The 24,522-nt window shown below is 33.0% G+C and overlaps 1 protein-coding gene across 1 annotated transcript in view; it reads left to right on the top strand.

Moving 5' to 3' along the window:
• Positions 1-24,522, top strand: part of STPG2 (sperm tail PG-rich repeat containing 2) — a 554,539-nt gene that overhangs the window by 326,829 nt on the left and 203,188 nt on the right. The window contains exon 13 of the mRNA XM_031941927.1: positions 24,157-24,272. Coding sequence (XP_031797787.1) covers positions 24,157-24,272 — 116 coding nt within the window. The remainder of the gene's footprint in view (positions 1-24,156; positions 24,273-24,522) is intronic.

The following is a 24,522-nucleotide window of genomic DNA, read 5'->3' as shown; positions in this document are numbered from 1 at the left end:
TTACCTCCCAGAACAATGTGCTGCTTCTAACCCAGCTTTCTCAGCCATTACCTGGGGAAGCAACTCCAGTGGAAAAGGTACAAGTCATCCTTACTACCCAATAACCACCTTTTACACCAAGGACCAGCAAGCCATTCTACATGAAGCAGCAAAATCCCATGAAGGAGAAGCAGGAGGCCACAGGTGCCTAGAAGTTGACACCATCATTACTACCTTGACAACCATCTTCCCTTAGATTCTGATGAAGATAGCCCAGCATCCTAAACTCAAGAGCCTTGAGAATAGCAATGTTTTCAGCCCAGCCCCTGTAACCATCATCTTGGGAAGCAAGATATAAATATGCAGCATGGTAATTCCTCCTGCAGGTGCTACAGAAGACCCAGGAAAGTTGTTACCACCAAATTCCTTGGTGCTGTTAAATGTTGAAAGTCAGATTTTTATCCAAATACATTGTAAGTATTAATGAATCCATTGTGGGAAGAAATGGCAGAATGTATTCAGGGGACAAAGTTGAGTGAGCCTGGATTCCAGAATTTATGAATAAAAGAGTAGTGTGAGAGAAAGCCATAATGGGTAGGTCAGAGCCATTTTAATAAAGTAGATTTCCATTTTTATATATTCAGAGTATATCAGAATAGTTGTTGGATATGAATTTCTTATACTGAAATGAAAATTTCCTTTTTTAAAGGAAGAAGCACTTTGAAAGTAAAGTCTATGTCATCATGACATGTTTGGCTAACTTAGTTCACTTATTAATAATCTTGAGCTTTTTAAAGTTAAATATATTGAATTCCTAGTAAACAAAATCCTGGACTTTGAGGGAGTAAAATATTGACTCAGACTTGTCTGACACTTGTGGTGAGACCATGAGATCACTTATCTATCAGTTTCACTTTACTCATTTATAAAATTATAAATTTTTTGAGGTATCAGTCTCTTGGGCTATAATCTCTTATATGTATGTAGTCTTACTTTTTACTTTATTTTAGTACTTTAATTTACTCAATTTTCTTTACTCTTTCAAAAATATGAAAGCTCTTCTTATTTGCCTAGAAAAATTTAGCTGATGACATGCTATAATGATGATAAAATGCAGTTTCTAGATACTTTCCTATTCAATTGGCGCACTGTTCAGGTATACTTGGCCACTTTTTCTTGTACCATAGGATAAATTAAATAATTTGAGAATTTTAGGGAAAGTGTAATAAAGCTCATGAAGACAATATCTTCTCCACTTAGAATGCTATTCACTGTCTTGATGAGAGAGGGATTACCCTGTATTCCTGAAAGATATGCCAGCAGAGCACAAACTCTGATTGTATCAAGCTAGAAAGCTATATAGAGTTCCCAAGGCATGACCATTCTTACTAGAATTGGAGAGGCTCATTACCAGATTGTCTGCTGTATGATGAAAGTTTTGACCTAAGGACTTTTCAGTAGCCTCCTAATAAAAAAATAGAAAAGTTGCAGCAACTACAAATATAAATTACATGGACTTTGTTCTATTTTAGTGCCATGCATACAAAAAATAGCTGAATTCTACCAGTGTACATAAAAGAGATCTGCTTCATAGGTGACAATTATTAGGGAATTGAAAGATCAATTCAATTGTATGTGGAGGAAAAAAAGATATTAATCTTGGAGAAATCTTGGAACTTATTAATACTTATGAAAAAGGGTGAACAAGAGAACATTGTATATATTTTTAGAACACAATAACATTTTTGATAAGTCATTTAGACCAATGGTTTAGAAATAGGGCCCACTAAACTTAGAAATAAACTTAGAAACACCAATAGATAAGAATATTGTGGGCTGCAAATTGTCTTAGAAAACCATATATCAATATGATCTATGTTTTTTGTTAAACATATAATAATTACATTTCAATTTAGATACATTACAATTCAATTTAGATGCTACATTTAGAAGTGTTGAAATTTGTTTGATGCATCTAATTTAGACACACATTGAGGGCTTCCTCAAAAAGGTATCAGTAGGGAGAAGTTAGAATTGCACAAGTGATACCCTGAATAGGACTATTTTACTACCACACAATTAACTTAAGATTGTTTATTAATTAAGAACAATTTCTTATTATGATGTCTCTTTTATTGACAAAACATTGGAGAAATTTTGTTGATTTTTAGTTGTCTTTGACTCTTCATGGACCCATGGATTATATTGTATCTCCAGATACTGGAATAGTTTGCCATTTCCTTCTCCAACACTTTTTTTTTCCCTGAGGCAATTGGGGTTAAGTGACTTGCCCAGGATTATACACAGGATCACACAGTGTTAAGTGTCTGAGGCCAGATTTTAACTCAGGTCCTCCTGACTTCAAGGGTGGCTCTATCCACTATGTCACCTAGCTGCCCCCTCCAATTCATTTTACAAATGGAAAAATTGAGACAAACAGGGGTTAAGTGATTTGCCCAGAGTCACATAGCAATTAATATATGAGGCCAGATCTAAACTCAGGGTTTCTTGACTCAAGGCTCAGTTATCTACTTACTGAGTCACCTACATGCTTACTTTTAGGAAAATACCTTAAAGATGTCCCCCATTTATACATTGAAATTGTCCAGAGTTATTTGAAAGAAATAATAACAGAAAGAACTTTATATAACAGAGTATATATATATGAAGTAAAGAAGAGAGTAAGATGAATCCTTGACAAAGTTCTTTACCACTATCATGGAAATAATCTAGAAGCCCAAATTTAGAAAAGAATTCCCTGTGAATGCTAAAGCCTCAGTGATCCTATTTGGGAATGACAATTTGCTCATTTTATCAAACCCAGAACTTTTCAGAGTCTCCTGGAAGATTCATAACCACACAAAAGAGTTAAATTTAACTATTCATACTAGAAAAACTAAGTGGATTGAGAATAGCTATTGCCTAAATTATGCTATTATGCTATCTTGGCAATAATTTAAAGAGCTTGTCTATCAGCATATTATACCTGAGGCAAAAATTGCAAATGGAGAGCAAGTTGGACTAGAATCATGTAAGGGGAAGATAAGCCATTTAAATTGCATTCAGGAACATGCATCATTACTATAATGACACTAAATTTCTCCTAGAAACAAAGACTTATCTTTTTAATATTCATATTTTTGTAGTATTGTATATGACTATATGTGTATAGTCATATACATATATACATATGTAGTATATGTACTGCAGCAGTACAGTATATGACTAGGTTTCATGGAATACTACAGTGCTTGAAGAATCCATACAAAAGGCAATGAAAAAGTGCATAGTGAGTGTGAGCAGAATGTATATGTGGCAAAAACTTGAATAAAGACTGTCATTAGGCAAATGAACAAGAAAACAGACTGATCACATAGTGAGATAAAACAGAAATAGGGAGATGGCTTGCATACTTTATTGGTATTTTCAAAATGTCAAGAAGAAATAAACAAGGAAAGCAAACAAAAAGATTTGATGCACATACTTGTAATAAACTTATAGGATGATATAGGCAAGAGTTGCATAAAATGGGCAGGCACAGATAAGTAGAAATTTACCTTACTGAAAGGCAATAAAATCATTCTTCAAAGATTCAATTGAACACTTTTATATTACACACTGTATTTATTTACATGCACATTCTCCCTAAAGAAGGTAAAATTTTGAATTTAAGGATTGTTTCATTTTACTTTGTTTCTTCAGTACCTTTCATACTGCAGGCATTTAATAAATGCTTGTTGAATTGAACTGATGTATCATCTTACTCAATATTATATATTCATTTACCTTTAATAAAGTATAAATTCAAGATTTATGTGGAAAATATAAATTTTATTTATATATTTTTAAGTAGTCATTGTTGTGGCACTGTCGATCCTAGTTTTTAATTAGAAATGTGTTCCTTTCATATTATTTGTATCATATTCATATTCCAGAATTCAATGCTATGCTTAGGAATTCAGGGCAGCTGCACATGTAAATTAGTTTGAATGTGGCAATCTTTTCCCATGATGGTAAATAAACCTTTTTCACAGTTCTTTATAGCTTTGCAATTAAAAAAAAGTTTGGGAGATTAGTGGCAGGTTATTTTACTAAGATTTCAAGTCTCAATTAGCTGCCTATGGGTTACCAAAGCTGTTCTGGTGTTCTATCAAGTACACTAAAGAATAAGGACAGTTAGGAATTTAAGAAGGAAATCTCTACAGTAGTAGATAATGGAAGTTAAATATGGTGAACACAGAGAGAGAATTATCCTTTTACCCTTTTCACAATGTGACCTTGAAACAGCATAGCTTAGAATGCTTTCTTAAAAATATTTTGGATGTAATTTTGGAAAAAGTAGAGACACACAGAGATCATAAAAAAAGGCAAAAGAACCCACATGACAAAAATGTTTGTAGCTCCTCTTTTTGTGGTGGCTCCTCTTTTTCTGAGTGGATGCCCATCACTTGGGGAATGACTGAATAAGTCATTCACATACCATAGTATGTGAATGTTGTGGAATATTATTGTTTTGTAAGAAATGACCAGAGGATGATTTCAGAAAGATGTAGAGATTTACATGAACTGATGTTAAGTGAAGTGAATATAACCAAGAGAACATTGAACATAGCCACAAGATGATGTGATGATCAGTTGATGGACTTGGCTCTTTTCAAGAAAAGGTGATTCAGGCCAATTTCAAAAGACTTGTATTGGAGAGAGCCATATGCACCCAGAGAGAGGATTGTGGAGGAATGAATGTGGATCACAATATAGTATTTTCATCTTTTTGTTGTTGTTTGCTTGCTTTTTGTTTTCTTTCTCATTTTTCTTCGTTTTGATCTGATTTTTCTTATGCAGCATGATAAATGTGAAAATATGTATAGAACAATTGCACATGTTTAACCTATTTTGGATTACCTTCTGTCTAGGAGAGAGGCTGGGGGAAGGGAGGGAGAAAAAATTGGAACACAAGATTTTGCAAAGATGAATGTTAAAAACTTTCTTTGCATATATTTTGAAAATAAATAGCTATTATTAAAACAAATTATGACCATAAAAAGGAAAAAAAGAAAACTAGGAATAGAAGTCACTTGGGAAGTTGATGTTTTAGATCTCACTTTCAGAGTCTCCTGGAAGATTCATAACCACACAAAAGAGTTAAATTTAACTATTCATACTAGAAAAACTAAGTGGATTAAGAATAGCTGTTGCCTAAATTATGCTATTAAGTCATTTTATAGTCTTTATAGTTAAATGAAAGTGAGATTAACGAAATGTAAAAATTGTACTTAACTATTAAATTGATCAGTCAGTTCTTGTGGGGCTCCTTCTGAGGAAGGAAAAGAAAAAGGGAAGTGATTGATATTGAGGGAAAACCCCATGTTAAATGAATTAAAAAATATTATGGGTTTAAACTATACCTTTAGAAAAGAGGCCAGGAAAGCCCTGGGAAAAATACCTTGAGAGACCAGGCAGGTGCAAAGTATTTATGTGCAGAAAGATTGAAAAAGATTCATCATTCCTAAATCAACTCATGCATGATCAGTTACTCAAACTAAGCATTCAAAGCCTGGCGTGCCATCTGGTGGCTATTTTGGTTAGAGCAACCTGAGTATATACTCGGCAACCCTATTTTGTATCATTAAAGTGATTCTCCAAATGAAAATTTTCTTTAGAGCAGCATAATAGAAGACCCTTTGCTACCTATCTCATAGTGACTACCACCGCTGAACCATGTTTTTATATGCAGTTTATGATTTGTTTTCTAAACTCATTATCCAGTCCTTTTTTGGTAAAAACATTACATAACACTATTAATCTATTGACTTTTCCTTTGTGCTTATTTTTAAAAATAATCATTTCTTCATTATTTCCTTAAAAACGAATGATTTCAAATTGTGGCCTTCATTATGCCAGTTGACTGTAGTGTGACACTGATCTTGGACTTTTGAAGGCTGTGTCACAGAAATACAAGTTCAGGAAATTTCTACCATGTGGGAAAGATTTCCTCTATGGGCTGAAGGAATAAATGTAAATAAGTATATCCATCTTTCAAAAACCAGGCCAGCTAGGATTAGAGACTCACGACCAGACTGGCTGAGCAGGAATGAATTTTTCACCAACAGCAACTCTGGGAGATTATTTATTACAGAGGTTGTACCATTTGATTTGATAGAGGGAAGGAATACTTAGTTACCAATGACATTCTGAAAATAATGATCTATTATTATAACATATTCCCTAAAATATTATTATAATGTAACTTGCCTTCATATTATGCAAAGTTCTATTGAATGTTTGCCTTTTTCATTTTAAAGTAAATATTTATAGGACTAATATAATTATTTTTTAAAAGATTTTAAAACTATACGTGAAATCTGATGTTTACTGGATATCTTAATTTTATGTCATAGCATTTAGATTTGGAAAAGACCTTAGTCATCATCTACTATGGCCCCTTTGTTTTGAAGATAAGGAAATCCAGAAGTTAAGTAACTTGTCCAAAATAGAATACATTGTGAATTGCAGACTTGGAATTTGAACCTGGATTTTGTTGCAAATCCAGAACAGTTTCTGTCTCTCCAAAATGGTTTTTATATTATGTCATATTTTCTTCTTATTTGTAAAGATCTAAGATGATTTTGTTGCTAAATAATGGGAATAAATATGTTCTCCACATAGATTTTTCCTAAAAACATTTTGTAGTAAGATGATTAAAACATTCTTTGGAAAGAAGATGAAGTTCACCATGCAGGATTAGTAGATGTATAATTAACAAGATGTTTCTAAGGAAAGAATAAATGCATTTTATAAAACAAATTGACATGGCAAATAATGTAGTATCAGATCTCATCTAAGTGTAGAACTCACCAGTTCCCCTCTAGGCTTGAACAAATATTACTTGAGTGAGGGTTCTTGTAAAATGTTATGTTTTGAAATAGATTTCATTAACGCTTTCCAGTGATAATTTATTTTTTCCCTTTATGCCTAAGATGCTTCCCCTGCTAATAATGGATAGCTTATTTGCATATAAATAGATTTCAGTATTTGCTGAAGTAGAGGTCTAATATGTTTCCTTTTTTTTTTTTCTTGGACATTGTTAAATAAGAGGGGATATTGCAATCATCCGTCATGAATTAAGATTATTTTGACCAAAATTCTTTAGTATAAAACAACATATTTTAAGGTAAAGAGTTTGAGTGTCTATTAAATAAAGTGTTAATTAAAAAAAATTAAAACCAGTTTAGTTTTATGTGGAGGTGTATTTTTTAAAATAGCCTTGAGTCAAATAGTTAATGTCATCTGTTGGCTTTGTTGGGTAGGGGCCTCTGAATTATCTTTTCTTGATTAGTTTTTCCAGATTTTGATCAAGAAAAATGTTAAATTTTCTACAATGCATATATCACAGTGTTAGTGAGTATATTAATTAAATAAATCTTTCATTTTGAAGAACATACCTCACATCTGATGACCAGTAAAATTAGTCCTTGTTATTTAATAGTATATTGGTTCCCTATATCAAATAGACTATACACTCTGTCAATATTACCATTTCCTATGTAAAAATAATAAGAATTTATCGTGAAATGGTGACTATTTCCCTTTCTAGCATAAATCAAAGTGCTATTTTCTTCAAGATTCATTTGAGCTGACAATGATCATTAATGCAGAAAGCATATTTGATGAATTGAGTTTAGAGTTGTTAAGATTTTTCCCCCTTGACTCATAGTGTTTGACATAAGATAGGTTATATTATTTTGTCCTTGCAAGGGAAGTATATAAAACAGAGACATCATTTAATAACATATTCAGTATTTACAAGTAATTCCTTGAGGAAATTAAGATAACAGCTGCTTTACGGTAGGTAAGATGCCCATTAACATGTGTGTCTTTCTTGCCAGTAGAGGTCACTCAGAGTAAGGTGAATAATGACTAGAGCTTTTAAGGGAGACAATAAACATTTTCTGAGCAATTGTCTCCTTGGTTTCTGTGGCTTGTAGAAATGGCTCTTTTCCTTTAGCCTCTTGACAAAGTGGATTCAGCTATTACTCATTGCTCAAAGTCCTTTCCAAATATTCAGCTTGATGTAAATTTCCTATAAGAAAATGTTCATTGTGTTAAATCAAGATTTAAAGCATTCTGCTGAATCCTCCTTAAACTATACAATAACACAGGGAAAGGTTTAGATTCTCTGCAATATTATACGTGATTTTCCACCACAGAGAGGCAGCCTTCACCAGAGGATAGGAAATTGAGCTGATTTAGATTCTTCGGAAGTCACCTTTAGATTCAGATAATTATAATAGTCCCTATATTAGAAGGCATATGTACACAGAGCTTCTGTTTGGCAGGGCTAATTTTTTTTTTTGGGGGGGGCAATCCTATTAAAAATAAAATAAGGATCTGAATGTTCATAGCAATAGTGCTTGTTGATATATATTTAAAATCTGATCTAATCTTTAATAAAATTTATGAGGAAAATAAAACATTTCCTATCTACTTTTCAGTATGTTACTTAGTTAAGTCTAAAAGCAATGATACTGCCTTTACAATTTAATATTTTGTTAGGTCAGAGGTATTTTTTAATGAACACTGGCTTGAAAAAGGAAAGAATAAAGTGTCCACTATATGCCAGACATTGTACTAAATATTTGAAAAATATCTTATTTGATCATTTCAGTGACTTTGGGATACAGGTGCTATCATTATCATGATTTTACAGTTGAGGAAACAGGCAAAATGAGGTTAACTGAGTTGGCCAGGGTCACACAGGCACTAAGTGTCTTGAGATTCGAGTTGAGGTCAGGTCTTCCTGAGTTTAGACCTAAAACCCCTGTTCAATACTTCACCTACCTGCCTCTACAATATGTAATATAACACACATATAAGTATGTATAATAAAATACCATATTGTCTTTTAGCAGTTTTTTTCAATGATATCTAAACATTTTCAGGATAAAGATACATTTCTTCCATAGGTAAATAGTACATGAGAAAAAAAGAAGAAACAATTTGGGTTAAAACAGTAACTCTAGTTATATAAATGGATAATAAGTAAGCACCAGTGAACTTTCCTGCTTTGATTTTGCCATCACATGAAGTAGTTACTTTGTTTAAACTACTTTGTTTTTTACTTTGTGAAATTCCTGAATTTAGATCCTTTGTTCAAGCCATTAGTTTATATTCCACTCTTATTTACTAGAAACCCATTAGTTTTTTTTTTTATCAGTTTTATATAGCATAGAGTTGGCAATCCTTTTTTTTTTCCAGTTGTTTTGTTTTAGAGTGTCTTTTCTATAGCCTACTATAGCTATGAGACCTTGTATAAAATGTATACAAGAAGTTGTAAAAAAGTGCAGTGTGGACATAAAATTGCTTTACTTTCATTTTTTCCTTCTAGAATTGCTTTTAGTCCTTCTTAAGTATCTTGAGGCACTTTTAAGAGGAATAGAGTAGTAAAAGAAAAATGAAGTGAAAATACTAAATTTTTTCCCCTAAGTACTTTCTTCCCAGACCATGTTGCCATGATGCCTCTAAAGTGATAGATAGATACAGAGATACATAGATATATAGGAAACAGAGACAAAGAGAATAAAAAAATATATCTTTGATAATATCTACATTTCATAGCCATATAGTCATGAAATTTAGGGAATTAGAAATAATTCTGTCATTTAAGTAATATCTCCTCTGTCATTTTGATATATTTAATAAATAATATCTGTAGGTTAAATCTTCATATGCTGAATCTTAGCTAGTTAAAAAAAAGGTTTTGATAAATTTTGACCTTTATAAACTAGTTTTATAATGAAATCAATTTACCTAAAATGAATGCAAATATAATATTATAATTAGAGAAAAAGAATTAATGAGCTTTTACATGAGATAATATGCTTAAACAGCAACCTCATTTGGATACCATTATAAGTATAATATTTCTTTCTGAACTTTCTGGAAGTATAATACTTCTTTGAATGGGAAGGCATATTTATCAGTCATTTAACTCCTTACCACCTTTGAGTGGATATCTAGAACTCATTCCTTTCCTGGGTTTTGACTTTCTCTCTAACCACTTCTCTAACCACAGCCTTTTGGGATTATGGTTTCCTTTAAATGAAAGGGGGATAGCTAAGGTTGAAAGAGTGTTGCCTAACTTAACTCCATTCATCTCTCTCCTCCTTAACTGACTCATTTTGATGCCTAAAGAAACTTCAATGAAAGTATTTTCTTGTTCTGAGAAAGTGTTAAAAATCAATAACTTATTTCTTCTTTGAATAGAAATCCCTTAGTCATCAACCACTGACAATAGTGAATCAGTCAATAAACATTTATTAAATGTCTACTATATGCTAGGCACTGTCCTAAATGCTTAGAGATGTCTATTAAAACAACCAAATAAATACCCCCCTAACAATAACCAAACAAAATAAGTAAGCAGTTCCTGATCTCAGAGAACTAGTAGTAGGAGACAATAAGCAAGCAACAAAATACAAATTGTGTGTGTGTGTGTGTGTGTGTGTGTGTGTGTGTGAAGTAATTTGCCCACAATCAAAGGGTCAGGTCAGTATGAGAGAAGCAGGACTTGAATCCAGGTCTTTCTAATTCCAAAGTTAGTTCTGTATCCACTAAGCTAGGTCAATGCCCCATTATTCTTATACTATTTTATTAAAATTTGAAACCAAAATAGATTAGTGTCTGGCTATACTGCTACAATAAATAGGATTACTCATATTATCCAAGACAAAGAATTTCTTTATTTCCTTTTGAAGTCCCTTTTCTTTACAGAAGAACAGAATGTAAAAATTTTCAAATTCCTCTGGGCTCAATAATTACTAAGCAGAGAGAGTATAAAATTATAAATCATGAAATGCGGAAGAATGCATAACCTTCTTAGAGAGCGATGGCAAGAATTATATAAATTATGTAGTTATATAAAATGGCAAAATTTTGCTAAAAAGTAAACATTTAAGCCTCCACCTAATTTTCTTGTTACTTTTGGTTATATTTTGTGACAGAGTGCAATTATAACTTTTCTGTCCAAAACCATAGTAGTTTGTTGTATCTCACCAGATGTTACTAAGATTGGGCATTGGGGTCCTTTAACAAAATTAATCAGGAAAATCCCATTTTCAGAGAAATCTTAAAGGGTACCTATTCTGACATGAACTTGAGCAAGACTCTTCCCTAAAAAATCTATTCCTCACCCACCAAAATCTGTTATCTAACTACTACTTGAAGACTTCCAGTTATATGAAACTGCCTCTAATGAAGCAAAATTTTCTTTTAAATGATTTCGAAAACAATGAGGATTTTTAAAAAAGTATTGAGACCAAATTTACCTCCAAAATTTCTTCCCTTATAGTTTTGTCTTCAAGACCCAAGCCTAACAATATAGCAAACTCAAATCCTCAGGCCTGCCTATTTCATCTCTTTTTTTGACTGTATAGAATTTCATTTAACTGATTTTCATATAGCACAAACTTGAGTCATTCCAGCTTCTGAATTGCAATTTTTTGGACACACTCAGAGTTGCTAAAGTTCTCCCTATTATGCAGCCATAGCCTAAATCTCCTTCCCATTAAAGTTTCAATTTCTTCCCTTAGCATGCTATCTAAAACATGCACATTTATAATTTAGTAATTCTATTGATCTATAGCTTTATCACATTTACTAGTTTAAGAAACAAGGTAAAAATTAAAAAAAACACTAAGGTATACGTTTCCCAAGCCCCAAGAGAAACTTGAAGAGTTGAAAATGAATAAATAAATACAATTCACTTTGTCAAGAGAACCCAAAAAGGTCCAACAGGACAATTTTTGTCCTGAATTCAGTGGGTGCGTCACCTGTATTTCTCTGACTCGGTTCCTTGTTACTAATTACAATTTTTTGTCTGCAGCCCAGGGTGTCTATTATCCACGCCTGCTTCCCTTAATCTTTGTCCCTTTTGGCTTTTATCTCTCTGGCTTTCTGATATTCTTGCTTCTTATCACCAAAAATCTCTTCAGCCTCAAAATCATGGCCAAACCCTCTGAGAGGTCAAAAAGAAGGAAGATGGGAAATCTTTCTGAACTTAGAAGTATCCACTCCTCCATCGTGATTTCCTAGGTGATGTCTGCAAAAAGGTGGCCAGTGGACAAATCGTTCATAAAAGATTTTTATGTATTTAATAGGATCTGTGATTTTATCAGTATAGAGAAATACTGTTTGATAACTTCCTTTACCAATGCAGATTAGCAACTATTCTTTAATTTACTATTCTCCAGTGGGACCTGGAGCACTAAGAGGTCAGGAGATTTGCCAAAGTTGCACAGCCAACATTTGTCAGAATGGGGCAACTGAGATATTTCTGATTACAAGAGCAGCTTTCTATTTAATATGCCATGTTATCTCTCAAAAGGCCATAATTACAGGTGTAAAATAAATTAAATATGATGATTAAATGCAGAAATATAACTAAATCTGAAGATCAAATTGGGAAAATGTTTGAATTGAAGGCATAATGGATTAGAAAGTGTCACAGCCTTGTTCACTTAATTTGAAACCCTCATTTTATCCACCAAACTTGGCAGTCTTTGGTTGTTGTTTAGTCATGTCTGATGTTTCGTGACCTCCTTTGGGGTTTTCTTGGCAAAGAGACTAGAACGGCTTGCCATTTCCTTCTCCAGTTCATTTTACAGATGAGGGAATTGAGGCAAACAGGGTTAAATGATTGCCTAGGGTCACACAACTGATAAGTGTCTGAGTCCAGATTTGAATTCAGGAAGATTAGTCTTCCTGACTCAAGTCTGGCACTCTGAACTGCATCACCTAGCTACCTCTAGCTGGCAGACATCAGAGGACAGTCATATGTTCATCTACATTGTGATTATTTAGCAAGTATAGCAAGGCCTGTGTTTCAGTGTATTAGGTTAAAAATGTAATTGCAAAATAACTACTATGTGTTTTGGTTTATTGTTTCATAATCGGATGACAACATAATGCATTTGAAGGTTTTTTGTCTCATGAAATATAATACACTGGTCTGCCATGGCCATGTGGGCAGCCACATTAGACATAACATTAGAGACTCTGGAGGATTTTTTCCCTCAGGATCTGCTTTCCTGATTGGTATGAGGATTCTCCTAGACATCCTTTCTAGAAAAGCTTCACTTCACTCTCTATTTTACAGCTATTTTTTCCATAGACTAACTTCCACCCTTATGCCAGTTCTAGGACTGCAATCTAATCAACTCTGTCATTGTTTCTGAATGAGACCTGTGTATAAAAACATTTCCCACATGGTTTGACTCATCTTTGCTGTAACTTTCTAAACCAAAGTGTTTCTCCCCGGCCACCACTCCTCCATTAGAGGGAATGTTATCTGCCCCATGAGAACTAAACTCATTGAGTGGAAGGCTGTCATTTTCTTTGCAATATATAATACCAATGTCTAGCACTATAAGCTATGTTATATAATTAGAACTTTGTAAGTGTTTAATAAATGGTTATTTCATTTATTTTCTTTTCATTCATTCATTTTTATCACTCATTGACTTAATAGTATCATACCACAAAAGCAAGTGTTAGATCTAGTTGGGGTGTCAGACCTAATGCTGGCTTTGTTTAGAAGGGAAGAATTTTAAGAAAAGGGGGAAAAGCTATATTTAAAGGGAAAATAAATTGTTATTACATGCAGATAAAGGCAATTCTAATGCAACCAATATGGTCTTATTTCCTCTCCCATACCTGATTTATTGAGTATTCTAGGGTGGTTTTAGAATTCTAGATTGTCCTGATAGATATGGAATAATCTTTTCCTTACTGACATAAGTTTGAGCTCTTACTGGTTATGTTCCCCTCATTGTTAGATTCCAGGGACTAGAATCCTAGTTCCATTTAATATATATATTTATATATATATATATATAATATTAATTCACTTTTAATAGGTGATATTTGCTTTCAGATACAACAAGAACAAAGAACAAGCCTTTCCCTCAATACTTAAGAAGCATATCACTCTTATACAGCTTTGGTCTTTGGGGAGAGTGGGGTCAACATTTCAATCACAGAGACCAAGTGCATTCACATCTAAAAAAGGTGGAATCCCTGACAGGAAATTCTTTGTTTCAGCTACTATTGGCCTGGAGTGCTTAAAATTGCTCTTTGCTCCTTGGGTTCAATGTTGCTCTGGCTTCAGACCTGGTCTCTGGGGAGCTAGGATGCTTAGGGAGGCTCCACCCCTTTCATCCCTCAGGAACATTGAAGTTGTGCAAAAAAATCAGCATGTGCTGGGAAATCTCGGATGCCACAGTGCACTCTGCACTTCCAAAGTTCCAACATTGCAGGTTATGTTGTTTCTTGTGAGCAACCGAGTTACCAAGCTCTTCTAAGAATGATTCCAATCTATTTTTATTCATTTCTTTCTTTACTGCTGCTGACAAAAATTCCCAGATGTTTCCTTAAAAACACTTCACTTAAATGTCATCATTACATACTATCATCCTGCTTATCTCCCCAAAATCAGACTCTTAAAAAAGTTTGCACTTACCATATTTGACTTTTCAGCTCCTATTTCTTTCCTCCTCTCTCCCTCCATCCTTCCCTCCCTCCCATTTTTCTTCCTTCCTTCCTTCCTTCCTTCCTTCCTTCCTTCCTTCCTTCCTTCCTTCCTTCCTTCCTTCCTTCCTTCCTTCCTTCCTTCCTTCCTTCCTTCTTGCCTTCCTGCCTTCCTACCTTCTTGCCTTCCTTCCTGCCTATCTTCTTGCCTTCTTGCCTTCCTTCCTTCCTTCTTCCTTCCTTCCCTCCCTCAAGAGCATCAGAAGACCATTAAATCTAAATGTGGTAAAGACATTGATAAGAAAACTTCACTATGAGCTAATCTTTTGTCTTTGCTTGTGGTTTATTTGTAATAGTTTAAGAATAGATAAAATATATTCCATAAAAACCTCAAGCTTCCTAAATGGTATTGTTTAAAGGCACTTGCTTAATTTCTGTGAACAATTTCCTAAATGCCTCTCTATTTTGTGACATTTGCAGAAATGAGATTAAATTTTACTTCTCATGAGGAAAATAATATCTCATATTAAAAATAAGTTGATAATACAAAATTCATATACTTCTAACATTAAAATCATTTATTCTTTTTGCTATATTATAAAGCTTTAATTTATAAAAACAGTTATAACCCATTCTTTCCTAATGTACTGTTATGGTCTCATTGAGGGACTAGCAGCATAGATTCTCCCTGTAAATTACTCATTGGTTCTGTTCTATTCCAGTTTTGCCCTGTAGCATTGGTTGACATTTCATAGAGAGTGAGCTGGCACAGACCTGGAAAATATATAATTATAGGAATCACCTGCTCTTTATTTTTTCCATTATATACTCATCATGATTCAGACAGACTTTTCATAGGTGTTTCATTTGGAATTTGAAGTTTTATTCTTCTCTGACCTGAAATTAAAATGTGGCATTTTGGTAAATAAATAAATGCTGGTTTGTGCATAATCCACTCTTGAATCAGTGCTATGAAACAGGAGTAGTCTCTGACCTACATCATATAGTGTGACAGCAGCAATATGTGTATTGGGAAATGTATCTTAAGAAAAAGCTGAATAAAATCGTTATTTTTAAGTTTAAAATCTAAAGCCTTTAAAGTATATCTAAAGCATTTAAGCAGAAATGGAATAAGCTAACACTTAAGAGAAGCTTTATTTCACTTTATGCCCATTGAAGGGATTCAGAGAAAAGCAAATTTACCAAAATCTTTTAAATAATTTCCTCTGTCTTGAGTAGTATGATTCATAATGTAAATATTTATCAGTTTCAGCAAGATGTGAGGCCAGAGGACATGCTATATTTTTTAATAATTGAAAGTGAAACCTATCATTACAATAGTGTTTGGATAATTGCCTTACCTGTTGCATTAACCTTCATAAATCTTAATAGCTGAAGTTGTAATTTTCAATTAACTGCCTATGGAAATAGTCACACAATCATTAATAATGGTTTATGGTCACAATAGTTTTTGGTATTGCTTTAAACAGAATCATTTAAAGTCCTATTTTGGTTCTAAGAAAAATGATGCATTCAATTACCATATAATATATCTATATATCAATAGCATTCTTATTATATGTGAAGACATTTAAAATCTCAAGTTTGTATTCACTATACTGTTTCTAAGTTAATGGCCTTTGTTCTCCATCAGTTTTTTTTTGTCATTTAAGAGGATAGAAATATGCATATGATGTACATATGCATTTCCATCAAAGTTGTAGAACTGTGTTTTACTTATACTAGCATAAGAATAGTTGTGTAACATTCAACTTAATTTATTTTTTTCTCAATAGCATTTTCTTTTTCCAAATACATGTAAAGATAGTTTTCAGCATTCATTCTTGTGAAACTTTGTGTTTCAATTTTTCTTTCTCTCTCCCTCACCACACCCCTCCCCAAAACAGCAACAATCTGATATAGGTTAAATATGTGCTATACTTTTAAACATATTTCCATATTTGTCATATTGTGCAAGAAAAATCAGGCCAAAAGGGGAAAAAACATGAGAGAAAAACAAGAAACAAACAAACAAGGTGAAAGTACATGTTTCAGTCCTTATTAAGTCTCCGTATTTTCTCTCTGGATATAATTGGTGTTTTCCATCCCAAATCTATTGGAATTGTCTTGTATCACTGCATTATTGAGAAGAGTCAAGTGCATCAAGTTGATCATCATATAATCTTCTTGTTACTGTGTACAATGTTCTTCTGGTTTTGCTCACTTCCCTTAGCATTAGTTCATGTAGGTTTTTCCAGGATTTTCTGAAATCAGTCTGGATAGTCTTCTATTTTAGAGTTTTAAATGAAATCTTTTAATAAAAATTTCTCTGTTTCCTTTTGAACATCCATTCTAATCTTAAGCTCAAATCCTTGTCTTTAAACATTTCAAAAATCCCTTTTCCAATAAGACTATTACTTAGGAGATTTAAAAGCATAGTTATACTTTCTATTAATATCATTGTAATAATACTTTTCTTATAAATTATGAAAAGTGATTTTTAATGTAGAATGTGTTCTTTCTTGACAAATTGAGAAATATGGGTGTCTCAAATATCAGAATAACAATTCATAAATTTTTTTGGTTTTATGATCTGCCCAAACTCTGCTTTCTCTCACCAATATATTTTTTGTCTATGGAGTCAGACTCTCCATGTTGTAGAGAAGAACGGTTTAACAGTCCCAGCTTCCATTTATCTTTGTGATTGCAATGATGCCCAGTTTCTCATTTGAGCCAACATTAGTTGTAATAGACAAGAGAAAAGAAGAATTAAGAGAGAGATGGCAGAAACACATGGCAGGGAGTCAACATGAAGACAGCAGAAGAATACAATAAGGAAATATGTTGTTATTATTGCAAATAATTTGTTAGCTAGAACAATTCAATTTCTACATATATATTTCAGGTAGCATAGTACCTGGTTCCCCCTAACCCTTCTAGAATTACTAGAAGCTAGAACAGTTCCAGAGATCAAGAGAGGGAAGTTCAACTTCAATGAATTGGAATTGGAATTGGAATAAAGACAAGATTTGGGCTGGAGGATATATGGAGAATGGAAATTTTATAATATATTTTTAATATTTCTAAATACTTAATCTCATAGTTCATTATCTTGAATGTGTATCTCAGATAGACAGAAACAAGGGGTGACTGCCTTAGTTCATGACTGTGATTCTCCTAACATACTGACCTCTCAAGTTTCTCAGTCTTCTCCGTTCCCAAGAAATCCATCTCTAGACACCCACTAGGTAGGGCTCAGAAAATGGAAATAGAATTAGAGTGATTGGGTGAGGAGGAATCTGTGGTTTGCCAGTCTGAATCATACCACATCAACAAAAATGTGTGGAATAAATCTACCTCTCTATTTTAAATAAAATATAGATGTAATAATGGAACTATTTAAAAATCTCACCTCTCAAATGAATTCTAACTGTGGGATCCTCTTTCTAATGGCTTTATACATTAATCATAATGTACCAGAATTCTCTGGAGTATCACAACACCATTTTAGATAAGAAATATACTTCTGTTTTCAGTTTCTTTGGCGATGAGATAATTAGACTGAATTTCTTTGGCCAATAATTAGTATCATTCATTAATTTACCTCGGCAAACCACGTTCAATATATGGCTTCTATTCTAAGGTGAAGAGCAAGTAGGTGACAAAGTGGATAGAGCACTAGGCTTGGAATCACAAAACTCATCTTTCTGAGATCAAATCTGGCCTCAGACACTTTGTAGCTGTGTGACTCTGAACAAGTCACTTTACCCTATTTGCTTTAGTTCCTCACCTGTAAAATGAGCTGCAGAAAGAAATGGCAAACCATTCCAGTATCTTTATCAAGAAGTTGGGTCACAGAAAGTCAGAAACAACTGAACAACTGTGAAAAAAGAAATTTTAAAGAATTCATGTACTATTTTCTCATGTACATTGTACTTAAATGTAGAAGGTATGCCTTAATGATTTCTGTATTCCAGATAATGTTTCTGGTAAAGGTCTTATTTTTAAAATATATGAAGAATCAAGTCAAATTTATAAGAACACAAGTCATTTCCCAATTTATAGTCAAAGGATATGAGCAGACAATTTCCAGATAAAGAAATTAAAGCCTTCATGTGAAAAAATGCTCTGAATCACTATTGTTTAGAGAAATGCAAATTAAAACAACTAGGTATCACCTCACACCTCTCAGATTGGCTAAGATGACATGAAAAAACTAATAATAAATATTGAAAAAGATGTGAGAAACCTGGGACACTAAATTCTTAGTGCAGCTATGAACCAACCATTGTGGAGAGAAATTTGAAATCTTTCCAAAAGGTTATAAAACTGTGCATACCCTTTGATCCAACAGTACCAGTACTGGGTCTGTATCCCAAAGAGATCATAAAAAGGGAAAAAATCTATGTATACAAAAATGTTTGTAGTAGCTCTTTTTGTAGTAGGATTGGAAATTGATGGTTATATATATGTAATGGAATGTCTTTGTTATATAAGAAATGATAGCAGACTGATTTCAGAAAAGCCTGGAAAGACTTACATGAAATGATGCTGAATGAAATGAGCAGAATCTGAAGAACGTTATATATGGTTTATATATATGTGTATATATATATATATATATATATATAAGATTCTGTGATGATTAACTATGATAGACTAAGGTTTTCTCAACAATAAAGTCATCCAAGACAATTCTAATAGCTTTGGGCTGGAAAATGCCATTAGCATTTAGAGGGAGAACTGTGAAGAATAAATGTTGTTTAAAGTATACTATTTTCATTTTTTGGGGGGGAGGGATTGCTTCCTATTTCATGGGTTTTCCCTTTTGTTATGATTTTTCTTTTACAACATGACAGATATGTTTAAAAAATGAAAAATAATAACACAAAATAAAAAATACTCCATAATTTCTGTTTTCTTGGCACCATCTACTATAGCACATAGTCCATACCAAGAATTCATATATGGTTGACTGAAGTGAAGTGATCACTAAATATAATCTGTATAGAAATATATGTGTGCCCAGAATATTGGAAGGAGCTCTGTGATTTGATATCTGCTTTTGGAGTAAGACAGTTATAGAAGGAAAAAAGTATAAAACCTTGAGAAAAGGAAAAGATAAGAGATCTAGGTACAAGATCCTGAAAGTGCAATGTGATAATCAAGTCCAGTCTGGAGAAAGTCTGATAAATATAAATAAAGATAAGTAGAGAAAGGTAGGAAACTATGAGGTGCGCTTATCAAATGAATCATCAACATGGATATTAGAGATATTGATATTTAAATAGAAGTATAGACAGAAGTAGGGATGGAGGGTTGGATAGATAGATAATATAGAATGAATAAACATTTATTGAATAATTACTATGGATAAGGGCCTTTGGTAATTGGAGATATTGATACGATTAATTGAGTTGGTACCTATCCCCAAAGGAGCTTACATGCTAGTGAAAAGAAGATAATACACAAAAAGAAAATTAGAAGAGGTAGGGGTGGAAAGATAGCTTATGCTGGACTCCAGGCATTATGTTGTAGTGGTGATCATGAAACATTACATAGGCCTGATTCAAGACATGATTAAGCAAAAACTATTAGACCTGTGTAACCCAGGAGATGAATGTTAGGGTTGGGAAGTAGTGGGAGTGGAAAGAAAATGAGAATGATTGTCAGAATTTAGCCAAAACAGTAGGTGCTATTTTGAGAGGTGCTGAACTCAATAATGTTTATTTTCATTATTTACTTTTTTAAAAAAATATATAATTTCTTTTATATTTTTAAAAAATTTCTAATTATTTTTTATCTTGTCATTTGCTATTTCTTCAGATCATTTTGCAGATAAGGAACTTAGACAGGTTTAAGTGACTTGTCCAGGGTCATATAACTAGTAAGCTTTTGAGGTCAGATTTTAATTCAGGTCTTCCTGTCTCTAAGCCAGATTCTTTATACAGCGTGACACCTAACTTCTTTTTAAATCTTCTAACTTTCTGGATATTTTGCAATGTCCACTGCAAAAGTCTTCAAACTTGAATCAATCTTGAATCTACTTTTTGTACTCCTATATCCCAGACGCAAGAAAGGATTACTGTAAAAAGGTATAAAATCATGTAAAACTGGATTATTACAATTTCATGCTATTTAACCTCAGTTCTCATTGCACCTTAGCAATTTTTGATTCATCATCTTTGATTCCCCTAATCACTCCTTATGACAACTGTTCCAAACCCTTTTCCTTTCCTCAGAAACTCCAAAGAAATCATTCTCATAGCTTCAACCTCAGGGGTATCTTAATGACCTTTTAGGGGAAAACTAAGGCCATCTGGTATGAACTCTTCAATTTTCTCTTGTCTCTGTTTCAGATTATCTGTCCCTTAAGCCAATTCCCCCCATCCTCTGTCAGCGAAAGAGGGGTCCTATTTCATAGTTAATCTTTTTGTTACCTGCTTTCTTTGGGAACTTAAAACCTCACTCATAACCCTCTATTCTCCCCCAGCCCCCTTTTAAAAATCTTCAATTTTTCTCTCTCCATGGGTTTCTTTCTCTCAGTCTTCAAACATGTATAATTTTCATCTATTCTAGAAAACACAAGACAAAGCAATAAAACATTTTCTCGACCTGGCTTTCTTCCATGTAATGTTCTCCTTTCTTTCACTGGCAAACTTTTAAACCATTCTGTGCCTATTGTTACCATTTCCTTTCAATACTCATTCGTTATACAGTTCCCTGCAACCCTGTTTCTATCTTTGCTACTTTATTGAAAGTGCATTACTATTTTCTAGTGGTTATCTCCAGTGGCTTCATTTCACTTTGCATTTTTCTTGACCTTTCTGTAGTATATGACACCATGACCTTCTAAAACTCAGTTCTCATCTGACTTCCAATTTAGTGTTACCTTTCTGATGCTCTCTTTGTCTCTGTCTCTTTTATTTTCCATTCCTTGAAAATATGACCCAAGGACAGTCACTCTTTCAGCTTCCACAAACATTTATCTAGCAGGTGAGGTTGGAAATGGGCATAGGGAAGACCAATTGAATAAAAAAAAGTCACTCACCTTATGGAGCTCAAAAACAAATGACTATAACACAAATACTGCTTGATAAGTATAGAAGAGAAATGTTAATTTAACCAAGTGCTGAGTAAAAATTCCTTCATCTCTTATGTTAAAGACATAGTAAAAACAAAAAACCCTTAAGACTACAGACCTTGCTTTAAGGTTTCATTTTTTCATATATTCTTTATTTATTGAGGATGCAAAGAAATGTTAGATATTGTCTTTGTCTTTAAGGAAATTACATTTTACTTGGAACATGAAAGACATTTCTGTAAATATACATGACAATTTTACAAATATTGTGCCCAGAAATAAGGGAGATAATGATTCCAGTGAACTATCCCTGGTCAAGGAATATCCTGCCAGGTCTTGGATATCATGCTTTAAGAAAAGACACTTGTAAGATGGAGAGTATTTAGAAGAGTTCATCTAGGTCAATGAGGAAACATGAAACCATGGCACATGATAATCTGCAAAAAATAAGTAGTGATAATTAGCTTAGGCAAGAGAGAATGTCGAGTGAATGTTGTAGTTTTTCTTTTCTTTTTGATAAATTTTGCTTTCACATTACCTTAATTTCTAAATATATGCTTACCAGCTTCCCTACCCAAAGATCTATCTAACTGAATCTAACAATATATGAAATTTTTATACCCTTTGTCTCCTACCTCTATAAAGTAGGAAGGAAAGGTGATTTTCTCATCTCTTCACCTGGGTCAAGCTTGGTTGTTTTGTCCACAGAGTACAGTTTTGTGTTGTTTTCCTTGTGCATATTGTTTTAATGGTCCTATTCAGGTCCTATTCAGTTTTCTTGCACATACATTCTTTTATCGCCCTTTTATTATGAGTTTGGCAAGTATCAATTAACATAAACATTTAACATTTATAAATAGGTAGAAAAATAGAGAATAGTATTGTAAAGCTATGAATCTGTTATATATAAACTATTGACTTTTTAAAAAAGTATATATTATATTTAACACAATAATAACCAAATTACCCTGCTTATTTGTTTCCTTTGCCTGAACTTCCTTTATATATATGTATCTCTACCGGTATCTGTTATTCTCCCTCTTAATACTTCCTTCTAGAATAAAAAAACCCTCCCCAGCCATCATCAATAAGTGTATCAAGCAACACAAATTCATATATTAGTCATGCCATGCCTTAAAATGTATATTTCATTCTTCACCTAGCACATCTGCTGAAAGATAAGAAACATTCCTTGTCATAAATCTTCTAGAGTTTTGACTGGTCATCACAATGGTTAAGAGTTCCTAAGTCTATTATATAAATTGACAATTTTCAAAAGAGGAAATATTAATATTCACTTACCATGGATAGAAATTTTTTTAATGTTGAAAACGGAAAGATTTATGGATTCATTTCTTTCACTAGTGGTGGAATTGCAAGTTGTTAAATCATGGGGACAGTAGTATTTCAGTACTTAGGAAAAGTTACAGAAATCATCATTTCTTTTGACCCACTAATTCCATTGTTGGGAATACATCCTGCAAGTGTAATCAAAAAACAAACCACAAAAATTAAGCTTTTATCCACAAAGATTTTCAGAGCAGCTCTGTAATTACAACCACCTGCAATCCAAAAATCATTGAAAGCAATATGAATATCCAATAGCAGAGGAATAGTTAACATTGTGGAATTCAATACAACAGAATATTATGATGTAATTAAGTTGGATAAATATAAAGACTGGGAAAATCTTTCTGAAATAATACAAAGTGAAAAAAGTAGGATCAGAAGAATAGAGTGTGGAAGTACTAGGAAAAAAAGGCAATAGAAAAGAAGGAGAAAAAAGTCCTGATGAAAATTTGAGGGTTGGGAATATTATTGTTCAGTAAGAAATGACCAATGGGATGATTTCAGAAAGGCCTGGAGAGACTTATGCTGAGTGAAACGAGCAGGGCCAGGAGATCATTATATACTTCAATGACAATACTATATGATGATCAATTCTGATGGACCTGGCCATCCTCAGCAATGAGATATGAACCAAATCAGTTCCAATGGAACAGTAATGAACTGAACCAGCTACACCCAGGGAAAGAACTCTAGGAGATGACTAAGAACTATTGCATTGAATTCCCAATCCCTATATTTTTGTCTGCCTGCATTTTTGATTTCCTTCACAGGCTAATTGTACAATATTTCAGACTCCGATTCTTTTTGTACAGCAAAATAATGGCTTGCTCATGTATACTTATGGTGTATCTAATTTATACTTTAATATATTTAAAATCTACTGGTCATCCTGCCATCTAGGGGAGGAGGTGGGGGGAAGGAGGGGAAAAATTGGAACAAAAGGTTTGGCAATTGTCAATGCTGTAAAATTACCCATGCATATAACTTGTAAATTAAAAACTATTTAAAAAAAAAAGAAAATTTGAGGGTTGTTACTGAAAAAAGAATTCTTTATGCATTGAAATAAATTATTTTGAGTGTAAATAGTTACTTAACATAGTTATACTGATATTATTCTTTAATAAAATGTTAAGACAAAATTACATGAATTTAAGATCAATTTTTATGTTATTTTTAAAATCACCCTTTATTTACCAAGTTCTTCTTGTGTTTCTCTATAGGACCTGCCTCCTACAACCCAATTTTCAAGACATGTCCCAAACTGTCCTTATTTCTTAAAAAAGAAAAACGCTTTGTGGAACCTAAGAATATAACTCCCGGTCCTGGAACTTATAAGGTATGTTAATAATGTTTTATTTTCAGATATGACATTTTTAGAATACTTGGAAGAAATGTATGATTTACTATCCTTTGATTTTGTGTTTAATAGTTGTCAAAATTGGTTCAGGGAGCTTTATAATACACCAATCTAAAATTGTGTAAGAATTATTCAGAAGTATCCTGGTATTTTTCTTGTGGATATTTATGCAGGAGAGTTAGATGTTTCTGGCATTGCTGCTTTTAGATCTTTCATGTCAGTTTTTATT

Source organism: Sarcophilus harrisii, chromosome 6 (genome assembly GCF_902635505.1).
Source record: "Sarcophilus harrisii chromosome 6, mSarHar1.11, whole genome shotgun sequence".
NCBI lineage: Eukaryota > Metazoa > Chordata > Mammalia > Dasyuromorphia > Dasyuridae > Sarcophilus > Sarcophilus harrisii.
Note: the sequence above shows the minus strand (reverse complement) of the source record. Positions and strands in the feature narration are given on the sequence as shown.